This window comes from Phoxinus phoxinus (assembly GCF_949152265.1).
Source record: "Phoxinus phoxinus genome assembly, chromosome: 11".
Classification (NCBI taxonomy): Eukaryota; Metazoa; Chordata; class Actinopteri; order Cypriniformes; family Leuciscidae; genus Phoxinus; species Phoxinus phoxinus.
The window spans coordinates 26193130-26205410 of NC_136886.1; the positions used below are offsets into that span (position 1 = coordinate 26193130).

At 38.0% G+C, this 12281-nt stretch overlaps 2 protein-coding genes across 29 annotated transcripts in view; both read left to right on the plus strand.

The window, feature by feature from the left end:
* The window catches only part of mlpha (melanophilin a), a gene marked incomplete at its 3' end in the record, with an annotated part of 59400 nt that extends 54388 nt beyond the window's left edge, over window positions 1-5012 (plus strand). For 3 of the 6 annotated variants that reach the window (XM_079629666.1, XM_079629667.1, XM_079629665.1), the window contains 6 exons: window positions 872-955; window positions 1069-1287; window positions 2116-2286; window positions 2443-2607; window positions 3082-3153; window positions 3246-5011. In XM_079629666.1, coding sequence (XP_079485792.1) covers window positions 872-955; window positions 1069-1287; window positions 2116-2286; window positions 2443-2607; window positions 3082-3153; window positions 3246-3311 — 777 coding nt within the window. Of the gene's footprint in view, window positions 1-871; window positions 956-1068; window positions 1288-2115; window positions 2287-2442; window positions 2608-3081; window positions 3163-3245 lie in introns of those variants that run through there. The other 3 variants (XM_079629669.1, XM_079629668.1, XM_079629670.1) reach the window with 2 other exon arrangements.
* A 1075-nt stretch (window positions 5013-6087) lies between these two features.
* Window positions 6088-12281, plus strand: part of lrrfip1b (leucine rich repeat (in FLII) interacting protein 1b) — a 42021-nt gene continuing 35827 nt past the window's right edge. For 7 of the 23 annotated variants that reach the window (XM_079628336.1, XM_079628343.1, XM_079628352.1 and 4 more), the window contains exon 1: window positions 6130-6726. In XM_079628336.1, coding sequence (XP_079484462.1) covers window positions 6637-6726 — 90 coding nt within the window. In that variant the 5' untranslated portion in view covers window positions 6130-6636. Of the gene's footprint in view, window positions 6727-12281 lie in introns of all 23 variants that reach the window. The other 16 variants (XM_079628337.1, XM_079628341.1, XM_079628349.1 and 13 more) reach the window with 6 other exon arrangements.

A 12281-nucleotide genomic window follows, 5' to 3' on the forward strand; every position in this document is an offset into this window, starting at 1 on the left:
GAATCCTGAAAACAATGCATCCATGGTTTCACACAAAAAATGTATTAAGCAGCACAACCATTTACAGCTGTAATAATAAGAAGAATATTACTTGAGCACAAAATCAGCATTTTGATTTCTGAAGGATCACGTGACACTGCACAACGAAAGAAGATCCAAATGCAGTTTTATTGGTAGCACAATCCAAAGTCGTAGTCCATTAAACAGGCAGAAGATCAGAGCACCGTAAATCAGTCCAATCAAACAAACCAATCCAGAGTGCAAGACAGGAACGAGAAAACCAGGACACAGGCAGATTTCAAAAACCAGAAACATAGAAAACAGGGGAAACACTCATTAATGCTGTATAGACAAGACTTTGCCACAATACAAACAACTGTACAGGACAAAGAGAGGTGATGAGGTGATGAGGAACAGCTTCACATGATTACATTGATGACAAACAAAGCACTGTGGGAAATTGAGTCCATGAAAGTGGTAGAGTGAGCGGTAATAGTGCCCTCTGCTGGCGTTCAAGGGCACTCACAGCTGGCGGGTGTGACAACAGGAATACATTACATTTTGTAATATGTTAAAATGGAAACCTGTATTTTAATTGCAATAATATTTCACTTTTTAATTTTTTTTTAATTTATTTATGAGCATGAGACTTCTTTCAGAAACATTAAAAAATCTTACCGACCTTAAACTTTTGAACAGTAGCAAATCTGTTAGTACTGTTTTTATTGCACCTTTTAACCAATTATTACTGGTAAGATTAGTTTCAGTTACTTCCTGTTTGTCTGTATTTGTAGAAAGATTTATTTCAGATGTCACATAAAACAAGAAACTGTGTTTTCTTCCTTTTCTTTCACATGTTGCTGTGAGGTAGATCAATGAACTGAGCAAGAGAATGTCTGCCATTGAGAGTCTTTTGAATCGACTGGAAGAGAAAATTACTTTGCCTTCTGATCAGGTATGAATAAAGTTTCAAAACAGAAATGTAGCTCCAGTATTTCTTATTATTCTAAAGGTTTCATGTAGGTCCATATCTCATGATTTTAATCTACTCATTTTGCATGTTTGTAGCCTGTTCAGCCCACAGCAGGGCAGGTGGACGAGGAGAAGCTTAGGCGGAAACTAGATGAGCTGTTGAGCGACAAGGCGCTTTCCTCTGATGAAGATGAGCCGAAGAGACCTGCTAAGTCCAATGGGTCCGCTGTGAGGGGGGACAAGGCACCGATGGCCCCTGTGTCCCAAGAACCCTTGAGCTCCTCCAGTGATGAAATGCCCACTGAAGCACAAAAGGTGAGTACACAGACAACACACATAGAGTCCAAAAATCTATGGGAGATGCTGTCTTTGTCAAAGGTAAGGTTTTCCTGAGAAGCATCTCTGATTTAAAAAAAGCCTTACAATAATATATATTTTTTAATAGAACAGCTAATGCAGATTCAAATGTCTAATACCAGATGGTATGAAAAGTCACACAACTTTCCACAGGTTTCCGATATTATCTGAAACATTTTGTAGAATGCTCGAACAACAAAGAGAAGAGAATTCAGTCATCACCCTCATGCCATTTCAACATAACACTTTGGTTAATCTTCGGAAAGCAAATTAAGTTTAAAATATTTTTCATGAAACCTTAGATGTTTCTGAGAAACTTAGAGGATCCAAAAAGTTCATAAGGCACCGTAAAAGGAATCCATATAAATTGAGCAGTTTAATCTAAGTCGTGTTAATTGCTTTATATGATGAAGGTTTGGTTACCTGGACTTTTAATGGAGGGACAGAACCATTTCAGGTCTTATGGGTTTGGAATGACATGAGGATGAGTAAAAAGATGACAGAATTTACATCTTTGGGTAAACTCCTAATAATCTTAAAATACTGAGTTTAGCTCTAGCATTTGTATCAGTATAGCCACAGAAACATCTGAAAGACGTCCGTAGTTCCCCAGAGTTACTTTAATAACCAATCCTTATCTTATCCAAAGACCATACGACACTTATGCCTCATTTAGCTATAATCTCAGCAATGCTAATCCTCTCTACAGTCATTTTATTACGGTTTTAATGCTGATGAGGCTTCTCTCCCCTCGGTTAATTACTGTTCCCTCTGCATGGCTTTCAGAGATCCACCGCGGCGGCCCTATGCGACATCACAACTGAGATTCTAAGAACAATTAATGCCACTGAAAGCGCTATGAACGAGTTGGCCCACTCAAATCCTAATGACAGACTTCAGTTAGCGGGCACAGATGTTAAGCAGGCTGATGATGCGTACAGGGAACTTGAGGAAAATGTAAGCTTATCCCTCTTATAGATACTGTTATGTTTTGTTTGAAGGAGAGAGATTAGACTCTTCGACCAGTCGGTTTTATATCACTCGATTTGTTAAGATTTGTTCAGAGCTGAATTTTGCTGTAGTTTTTCTTTCTTTCTTTCTTTGTTACTGCAGGTGTACATGGCTGCAGGGAAGTCCTTTGAAATGGCAAAAAAGTTGCAAAAGATTGAACAGAATGCCAACAATCACTACAGCGGACCGCTTATTGATTCAGAACTCTCTGACCTGGAGGACCAGGTTTCTTTGGCAGCCACTAAAGTTCAGAGCACAGAGAGTGAGGTGAGCTACATTTAAAAAATATACAGTATCCATCCATCCATCCATCCATCCATCCATCCATCCATCCATCCATCCATCCATCCATCCATCCATCCATCCATCCATCCATCCATCCATCCATCCATCCATCCATCCATCCATCCATCCATCCATCCATCCATCCATCCATCCATCCATCCATCCATCCATCCATCCATCCATCTATCTATCTATCTATCTATCTATCTATCTATCTATCTATCTATCTATCTATCTATCTATCTATCTATCTATCTATCTATCTATCTATCTATCTATCTATCTATCTATCTATCTATCTATCTATCTATCTATCTATCTATCTATCTATCTATCTATCTATCTATCTATCTATCTATCTATCTATCTATCTATCTATCTATCTATCTATCTATCTATCTATCTATCTCATCTCTCTGTCTGTCTATTAATATGAATTAATTATTTACCTATCAGGTCTCAGACATTGAGAACAAGATAGCTGCTCTAAGTGCTAAAGGATTATCAATCGAAAAAGCCAAGAAAAAGGTGAACTGATAAAAAAATTACCTTGGTAAAATGAACTAAATTTCTTGGATATTTGCAACTAATTAGATGCTTTTGTTAATATTTGATTTCAGGCACTGAGTATACAACAAAAAAGGAAGTTTTCCCAAGACCTTCCTTCAAACAGAGTACACTTCTGAGTGTACACTGGACATCGCTTTAACTTCTCTGTTGCTCTGCATTAATCAGCCCTTAATCCATCAGTGCATTTGCCTCTCACTGTATATCCATACTGTACATGCATTCAGTCCAGAGGACGTTTTGCAAATCATCTGAAGACAAGACATACAAATATGCTGAGCCCTAAAGGATTCAACAGTATTTTTCCATCTATATAAAACCTATAATTGTGTGAATTATGTTGTTTCAGAATGCATGAGAATCATTATTATGTGTTTTTTTCACCCAATGGTACAAACTGGATCACTTAGGAATAAGATTTCTCTTATACACAAGTGTAATTTAGACCACTGTCAATGAGGTTATCACATATTGCTAATGACGTGCCCTATGTGAAAATATCTGTGTACATATTACTCTGTAATATCAGAACTTATCTAATATCCATCTGATCTTGACTTGGCACAGATCAACTTTGTGTCTCTTGTGTAAATGATCAGGTGACTTGATCAAACCCCAACTTTAACTAAAATCATTATTAGTTAAAATAAGGCAATTGTTCTAAAGACAAAATATGTCTAGTATTCATGCCAAGAAAAATAGGAATAATTGCTATTGCTTTTTCTTGCTTGCTTTGTTCCTCAAATTGCCTTTACAACTTTTGAGATTTTAATAATAAAGGAAGGTATTCCAAATGTTTTTTTCTTTATTGCATTATTGGTCTTTTTTTTAGATGGCCCTACACTAAACCTGTCACTTTATATTTAAGTTATAAATGTTGATTTATTAGAAATGTAGACTTAACCTGGAAAATTCATTGTAGCCTAAAGTGGAACATGTTTATTTTGTTTTCCCTGCTTGAAGAAAAATATATATTGAATCATCCTCAACTGGTTTAGGTTAGCTCTTAGTTCCAGCCATGGTCATGCTGGTCTGTTGACTAGTTTTGAAAGCATTTGGGCTAAACAACAGCTTTGCGACCATCTTAGGCACTTCTAACAACAGCTTAGCAAATGCGTCATTATAGATATGTTAAGTATGAAGAAAGCTATCAATTAGCATTCTAATACAACCTCTCATTCAAGTACCTTCACTAGCTACTATCCTGAGCGAAAGTGAAAAAAAGGAAAAGTACAGGCTTGATGACGAGCAGGGGATAGTTGTTAAATGCTACCGAGCCAAAGCTTGACCCCATTATTGCCTTCGCATCCACTGTTGAGGAGTGTGCTGCCCTCTAGTGGACATTTAAAGAAAGCTAACACTTTTACCTTTTTTTTTTTTTTGCAATTCTCAAATGAGACATTTTTTTCTCTCAAAAACAAAACAAAAATAGGTTCAGATCTCTGAACAATTAGTTTCTTGTTCACATCAGATTTGAATTTCTTATTGATTTAAGCAAAGCACATGCAATTTGTATGAAGTTTGCTGACAGCACGATCACCACCATTTTTGAACATGGAGGAACATCACATATCTGAACAGCAGCAGCTACATCAGTACAGTATTAATATATTTGTATTTTTACAGTAAAACAAATTCTAGAAATGTGTTACATGTAAACTAAAAATTATTGTCATGGAAGAGCAATATATGTAACTAAGAAGATATGTAAGCTACTGCATGTGTTAGAGAAAGACATAATAGAGTGTGTAAAAATGAACAAGCAACTGAGAATGTTCAGTTGACATGTAACCCATTGCTGCAAAAATAAATGAACTGTAAAAAAATACAAATGTTCATTTTCTTTTTTTGTGTACGTTGACTCTTCCCAGTAAATGTTTACCTATACTCTCTGAATCTGTATTTACACAGACAAAACTGACATTGGGCCTACAGTATAGAAAGTTAGTCAACAAAAAAGTAAAAAACATGAAATTTGTATCTAACAAATATTTCCATGGTGAAAAAGCATCTAAACATTTTTACCAGTGTGGCTCACACACTGACAAAAACACTAATTATGTTGGTGGCATATTGTGGGGACATAATAACTAAGTTTTGAAGCACAAATGAAATGTTTTGCGTGAGTTACTATGTTTTGCAGACATGCCACAGAGTTCTGATGTTCCAGCAAACAGTTATGACAATTGAGCTTACAGTTCAGAGAATGTTAAGACTGTTTTGAAAAATGTGCCAAAACTATTGAGAAAAACTGTCATTCTAAACTGCAAACAACCTTGCAATTGTATTTGGGAATATTGTGTTTTTCTTGTGATTGGATTGACCAGACTTATACACGTATAGGCCCTAAGATTCCTTTAAAGTTAAAACACGGAAAATAAGGTTAATAAAATTAAAACACAGAAAATAAGTCATCTTTGAACTTGAAATTTAAAAAAAAAGTATCACATACATTCAGATACTGTAAACAGTGTAACAATTCGCCACCCCCCCCCCCCCTTTGGAAATCACATTTACAGTTGTAATTGTCTCATAAAGCCTCTTTAATTTAATTACCAAGTAGATAGATAGATAGATAGATAGATAGATAGATAGATAGATAGATAGATAGATAGATAGATAGATAGATAGATAGATAGATGGATGGATGGATGGATGGATGGATGGATGGATGGATGGATGGATGGATGGATAGATAGATAGATAGATAGATAGATAGATAGATAGATAGATAGATAGATAGATAGATAGATAGATAGATAGATAAAAATGGCGCGTTAATCATATTCAACAATAATATTCTAAAAATATTTTGCGAACTGGTGCTAAATGAAAGAAGACTGAAATAATTAAAAGCAACGGTTAGGTCCCGCCCACATGCCCCGCCCACTTTTCGCGCTGCGTCCAGCACAGCCTGAAATCAGAGCGCGTGCCATTGGGCTGCTTTATATTCTCATCCTCATAGGGCCGCTCATCATCCGGGTTCGCTTTGCCCTAGAAATAATTGCAGCTCTGGACCGACAACTTTATTCTTCATTCGTTTGGTTTGACGTTACACCGAACGAACGTAGGAAGGACTATTAAGGAATGCCCGGTTATATTCACAGGAGTGTAGATGGTCTATCGTGTTCATGGCGTATCAGCAAACTGTCATCTTCCGTCCTATCCGTGATGTTTTGACATATCGATGTGTCGTTTGAATGTGCAACAGGCTCCCGCCATATATTCATGCGGTTTATAGAGACGATGGGTCATCAAAGGGAGGATGCGTCCAGTGCTCTACATTTTTTTGCCTGTGGTTACAATATAGCCATTTATGAATGTTGTTCACTCGCGACCATGACTCTTTGAATAGTGATCTTTGATCTGCACACAACTGAACAGCATTCAGTTTGGCGAGGTTATTTTTGTCGAGGTTTGTGCCAGAGTATAAGGGAATTTAAAATGGCAACTCAAGTTACGGGGAGGAAAAGAATTCCCAACCGGGAGAAACTATCGGCGGAGGATGATGCGCTCAGTCAAATAGCTCGAGAGGTAAGACCGATGAACAGCATTTCACGTGGTACTGTAGCCGCAGCTCTATCAATGCTGCGCAAAATGTCGTCCTTTCACAAGTGCTGGAGTTCTTCAAATTTAGTCTTAACTGGAATCCCCAACCATCTTGCTGAATTATGAAAGGGTTTTGTCGGTTGTGCTGTGCGCTGTCCCTTTTTTTCCGCATGCAGTACGGAAAAATGAGCACGGATACGATGACGCTTGTCCTTTCATAATGTGAATGGGAAACATTGCACCCCTCCCCTCCCAATTATTAGGCGCTTGTGAATGACAAAAAACACATTATTCGTCGCAGTCTGAATCGAGGCATTGTTGTTAGCATGACCTACATGATTGCACGACTTCAGTTAATAGGTAGACAAGCATTTCCCCTGTACAAATAGCGCTAGTGTAGTTGAGCAACAGCATCATGTTTGGATACTTGCACAGCTTGCGTGACGTCATGAAGCGAAGATCAAACGAAAATGCTGAGAGAAGGTCCCAGACTGCTGACGTCAGAAACTAGGCTACTCTGATGCGGCACATCACACCCAGTGAATGGCCCAAATAACCTTAGGGATATATTTTAAAATACACAGAGCTCAAATCGTGCTTATCACTTAAATACTCTGCCATATGTAATCCTGCATCGTCCTCCTGTCGTTTGGCTTTCAGTTTGTAATGAAAAGCAGACACAAGCAGCGATGTTTATTTCTTTTCTGAAAGGAAAATGTGGGATGCAGGGATTTAGTCAAGTTTGCTATTTTTACTTACTCATCAAGTATTATCTAGTCTATTACACATTTTTATTTGATCAATTATTTATCATAAACCGTTAATGGATGTTGTTATAATTAAGTCTTCTTATTCCTAATGTTTTAAAAGATGTTCCATATTAAAAGTCAGTTATTTGTGTTTCATGAGTTCACACCTACAAATGATTAGATAGAGTAAAAGAGTATGCATATTTTGGCGTGCTGTCCGGGGGAGGGCTCCGAGCTCGGAATGTGACCCGAACCCAGAGTGCCCCCCGTATCTCTCGTTAGGATAGTAGGCTAGCCTAACCTGGCGAGCGTGAGGACACAGGGTTGTGGAGGGAATGGGATGCAGAAAAAAACTGTCTAGGAACATAGGTGAGTCAGCTATGTATTCATACAGTAGGCCTCTCATGCTGATTGGATAGAGCATTTGAACGCACTCCTCCCAAACTTTGTTAATAAAACTTAATTTAGTGCCACTTAGTTCTTTACAAAAATATTTAAGTTTTCAGGTTCACCTAAAAACCTCTGTGAGAGGTTTGGATCAACTGATCAAATCACTGAAGAATCCACACATCTTCACAATTTTCCTCACCAGGCTTCTTTATTCTAATTGACCTTGACCATACCTTGATGCTTAGCTGGTGGCCTTAATAGGAAAAATATTTCGATGTAGTATGGAAATCAGGGATATTTAGTCTATATAATTAGCTCCAGTTAGGGGATGGAAAAAGTAATGATGCTTTGCATCATTTGCCCTCTGGTCCTTTTGTTCTTGTAAAACTCTGTTCCCACCCTCTTTTAAACACACCATCCCTCTAACAGGATGAATCAGTTCCTGTAGAGTAGAATACACTCTACATCCGCAAATGTTTTTCCTTTCTTTTTGATCCTCTTTCTCGTTGAAACTGCACAATCAGCCATTGCCCAAGGCAGGGAGAATTGAGTCGAAGTTAAAGGAATAGTTTAAACAATTAAAATGTCGTCCTTATTTTTACATCTTCATGCTATTCCAAACCCCTATGACTTTCCTTCTGTTTAACACAAAAGTTGATTTTTTTTTTTACTGGCTGCTGTTTTCAATATAATGAAAATAAATGACAAATGCTGCTAACAGGCTCAACAAAAATGCACCATAAAAGTATCGTTAATGTTGTCCATACGATTTGTGACTTCTTTTCCATTAACAGGCAGAAATTGAAGTTGTCACACTGAAAACTTTATGATTGAAATAATTGAATAACTATGCACTTAGTCTGGTCTTTTCAGTGATTCATTTGATCCACAAACTCTGATCACACATTCATGGGTCATAGCCGATTTGTGCCACACAAGAAGAAGAATATCAGAATTGTGTCACTTGAACCATGTAATGTAAATGTGGTGTGCAGTCTGATATGGAGTCATTATCACACTGTGCCTCTCAGACAGCTATGTAACACTTGCAAGGTTCATCTGTGATAAGTATAATCATATCTGCCATCTGAGCTGTTTTTATACACTAGGCTTTAGGGAACAGCAAAACTCTGTAGAAACTTGATCACTTTTCTTTCCTCTGTTTGTTCGCAGATGCGTTTTGGATAGGGGTGTACACTTTTGTTTCTATGTGGCGCTAGTTAGTTCTTGCCATGACGGTCATGTGAAAGTCTTATAAAGTCTTTCCCACCCATTTTATGGTTGATGCAATGGTTTTATTTAGCCTAAACAATGTTTGTTATATTGTCCTAATAGATGTTTGGCTTCTTATCAGCATGTTTCCGAGCTTAAACTGCTCACTTTGTTGTACAGTGATGGTTTGGTCTGCTCATCACATTACAGGAATAATGGAGACATGTTTTGATACGGCGTATATGACAATAAAGCAGTGTATATCAGCCTCCTATGTTTCTGTTTCTGAAGAGGTAGTCCCACGTGATGCTACATACTGTCATGTTGTAGATAAGACCGCATCTGTATTGCAGATCCCTCCACGTTGCTGTTGTTGTTGTTTTTGGAGTATGCCTACCAATGCAATGCCATAAAAACCTAAAGCAGATATTCCGGAAAACAAAAGAGCACCACAGGACACACATTGGATCTGAACAGTTGCAATACACAGTGTGGACAGTCAATAATTTAGATTCCAATCGGATACACAAATAACCGGATTTGGACTGACAGTATGAACATAGCCTAAGGTCCTTTATTGGGCCCAGGGGATAGGGGTCCACCGATAAAATTTGACTGCAATGATAGCTGATGCCTCAATTAAACAAAAGCCAGTGCAGAAACAAAACTTTTTTTCTTCTGAAAATTTGCTATACAATTACCTAATATTGTTTTTATTGACATTACCCTAAAATCATTAAATTATTATATATATTTTTTTTTATTATGAGCCCCAATAAATTAATTCTGATGTTTTTTTTTTTTACTCATATTATGAATCCAGCAGAATGGAGAGAAATTGAGAATTAAGTGACTGCAATCTGAACTCTATGACCGACCTCTTTCCAAGTGAAATATCTTTACTGTGTCTTAGTTGCACAGAAGCAGAAATCACATCTCATGATCCAAATTTAACATCTACCTCAGTCACAGCATGTGGAGTCCATTGGAACTTTGGACTCCATTCACATTCGACTCTTTTTCCACTTACTGCCCTTGTATTTTCCAACTCCTGAGACAGGAAGCAGAAAGCCTTTAAGGCTGTACGTCTTAGGCTTTGTTCCAAATGGCACTCTTGATATGTACTTATGGTGTTGCAGACCTGCCATGGCTCGTGTGCCTGTGAGACAGTAGAACATCCCATTGGATATTTTAGGGATTTCGCGACCGCCCACTTTGCAGAAGCACTAATGCAGGCTCCAGCTAAACTTTACTGGACAGTTTATGCGACATAACGTCACCAAAGTGTGGATTTTGAAGTAGTCCGCAAAGGTTTAGCATGACATTTGGGACCTTGTGAAGGCTTTTGACAGTTATTAATGCAAAAACGTTGTGATTTAAACTCTCTACAAGTAAATCACACACATATGTGTGTGACTAAATAATGTCTATCATTAGCTACTGTCTAAGTAGTTTAACATAGATATGTTTTCACGTGCTGACACTCAAACACTGACTGAGTGTTTGAGAGTTTCTCTCTCTGTCTTCATGTCTTTACAGCACAGTGAGTGCACTATTCCTATTCACAGTGTATTCACAGGGGGGGCTCTGGGGTCAGGCCAAATACAGAGCCCGGAGCCCTCTCTCGGACAGCACGCCAAATATGCATACCATTTATTCTAACTGACTTATTTGTAAGTGTGAACTCCTGAAACAGAGATGTGAAGTCGGACACTTTCTGCTTCCCGTAGTGACCACTCATGTGGTGTTTGCATTTTTTACCACTGCTGAAGTGAAATAAATGCAATATTTGTCAAATACACGGACGTTTCCATTTAATACTTTATGTAGGCCTACTGCTAAATACAACGAATGTTTGTACAAGAATAAAGTTCAACATAAGCCTATACTATTTTAAGTACCAATGTAGTGGGGTCTACGTTTTTTTATGTTTTATTTTTATAAACATGACACAATATAACATTGCGACTACATGAAAATTGCTTTTACTGTTATAACTGATTTGTGAACATTACTGGAACTGAAGGTAGTCAAATAAATAGTGGTGGATTTGGCTAATCGTGGAACAGCTGTGTCGTCATCAGAGCTCATAACAGCCACTCTTGAGAAGCTGCGCAGAATGAATCAGCCGGCTGCCTTAGAATCGCTCTCGCGGTACTTTGATGGCACTTACGTGGTGTTGGCGCTGTCTCAAGTTGGACTCAATTTCTAACCTGCATGCACTGCTTCAAGTCAGCCACCGATCGGTCTTCACAGGCAACGCTGTATGAAGTCGAACAAGCCTTACGTCAACACATTGAATAATGCCGAGTGTTTCAAATGGCGGGAATAATGCGCAAGCAGCAATCTTATTGGCTAGCGCTCATCGCATTTTGAACGAATGCAGAATACATTATTCATGAGCCCAGCAGCATATCAGATCTTTTATATCGTATAACTAGTAATACTAGTAGTATTTTATTAGGGTTATTGTTCGTTTTTTACAGAAACACTGAATTACCAATGATGTCAAGTATTGCTACCTGCCCTTAAGAAGGTAGAAAATGACTATTGTTGGAAACTTTTCCTTCGAAGCAGAGACCAGGAGACGTTGGGATATCTTTGTGCGTTGCTGTAGTAATCCAACTCAAGTCTAACTCAAACAGTATACAATGTAGTTTATATACATTCCAAGGGGGAGGGATTTACATAAAGGGGGCATGTAAATGAAGTTGAGTCAGCTCGTTTACAGAGATTTCATGATCTCATCAGCATAACAGTGTCATTCAAATGATCCAATCAGCCTAACTAGTCAACAACTGGACCAGGGTCTCCAAGAGCCAATAAAAGACAAAGGGTGGGAGTCTCAGTAATCTGACTCATTTAACTTACAATAGAGAGAACAGGACTGGCAGGAATCTCTTGACAGAAACTGTTTAACAGCTGATATAATCATCATTAAAAGCTAAATTCAATCTACTAAACTTTCTCAGTTTATATTCTATTGTATTGGAACTTAAATTAAACATTTAATAAATTTGTAATACAACACTAGCCAATGGCAATTCTATTGCCAAGGTGTGCATAGAGGGTTGGTTTGTGGAGGGAAAGGTGTGGTTTTTTGCTCATGAGGTGAAAAGAATTTAGCTGACCTAGTAGTAGAAGTGTATTCAGCCCCTGCCTCACTGCAGCAACAGATTGGCCAGCCAC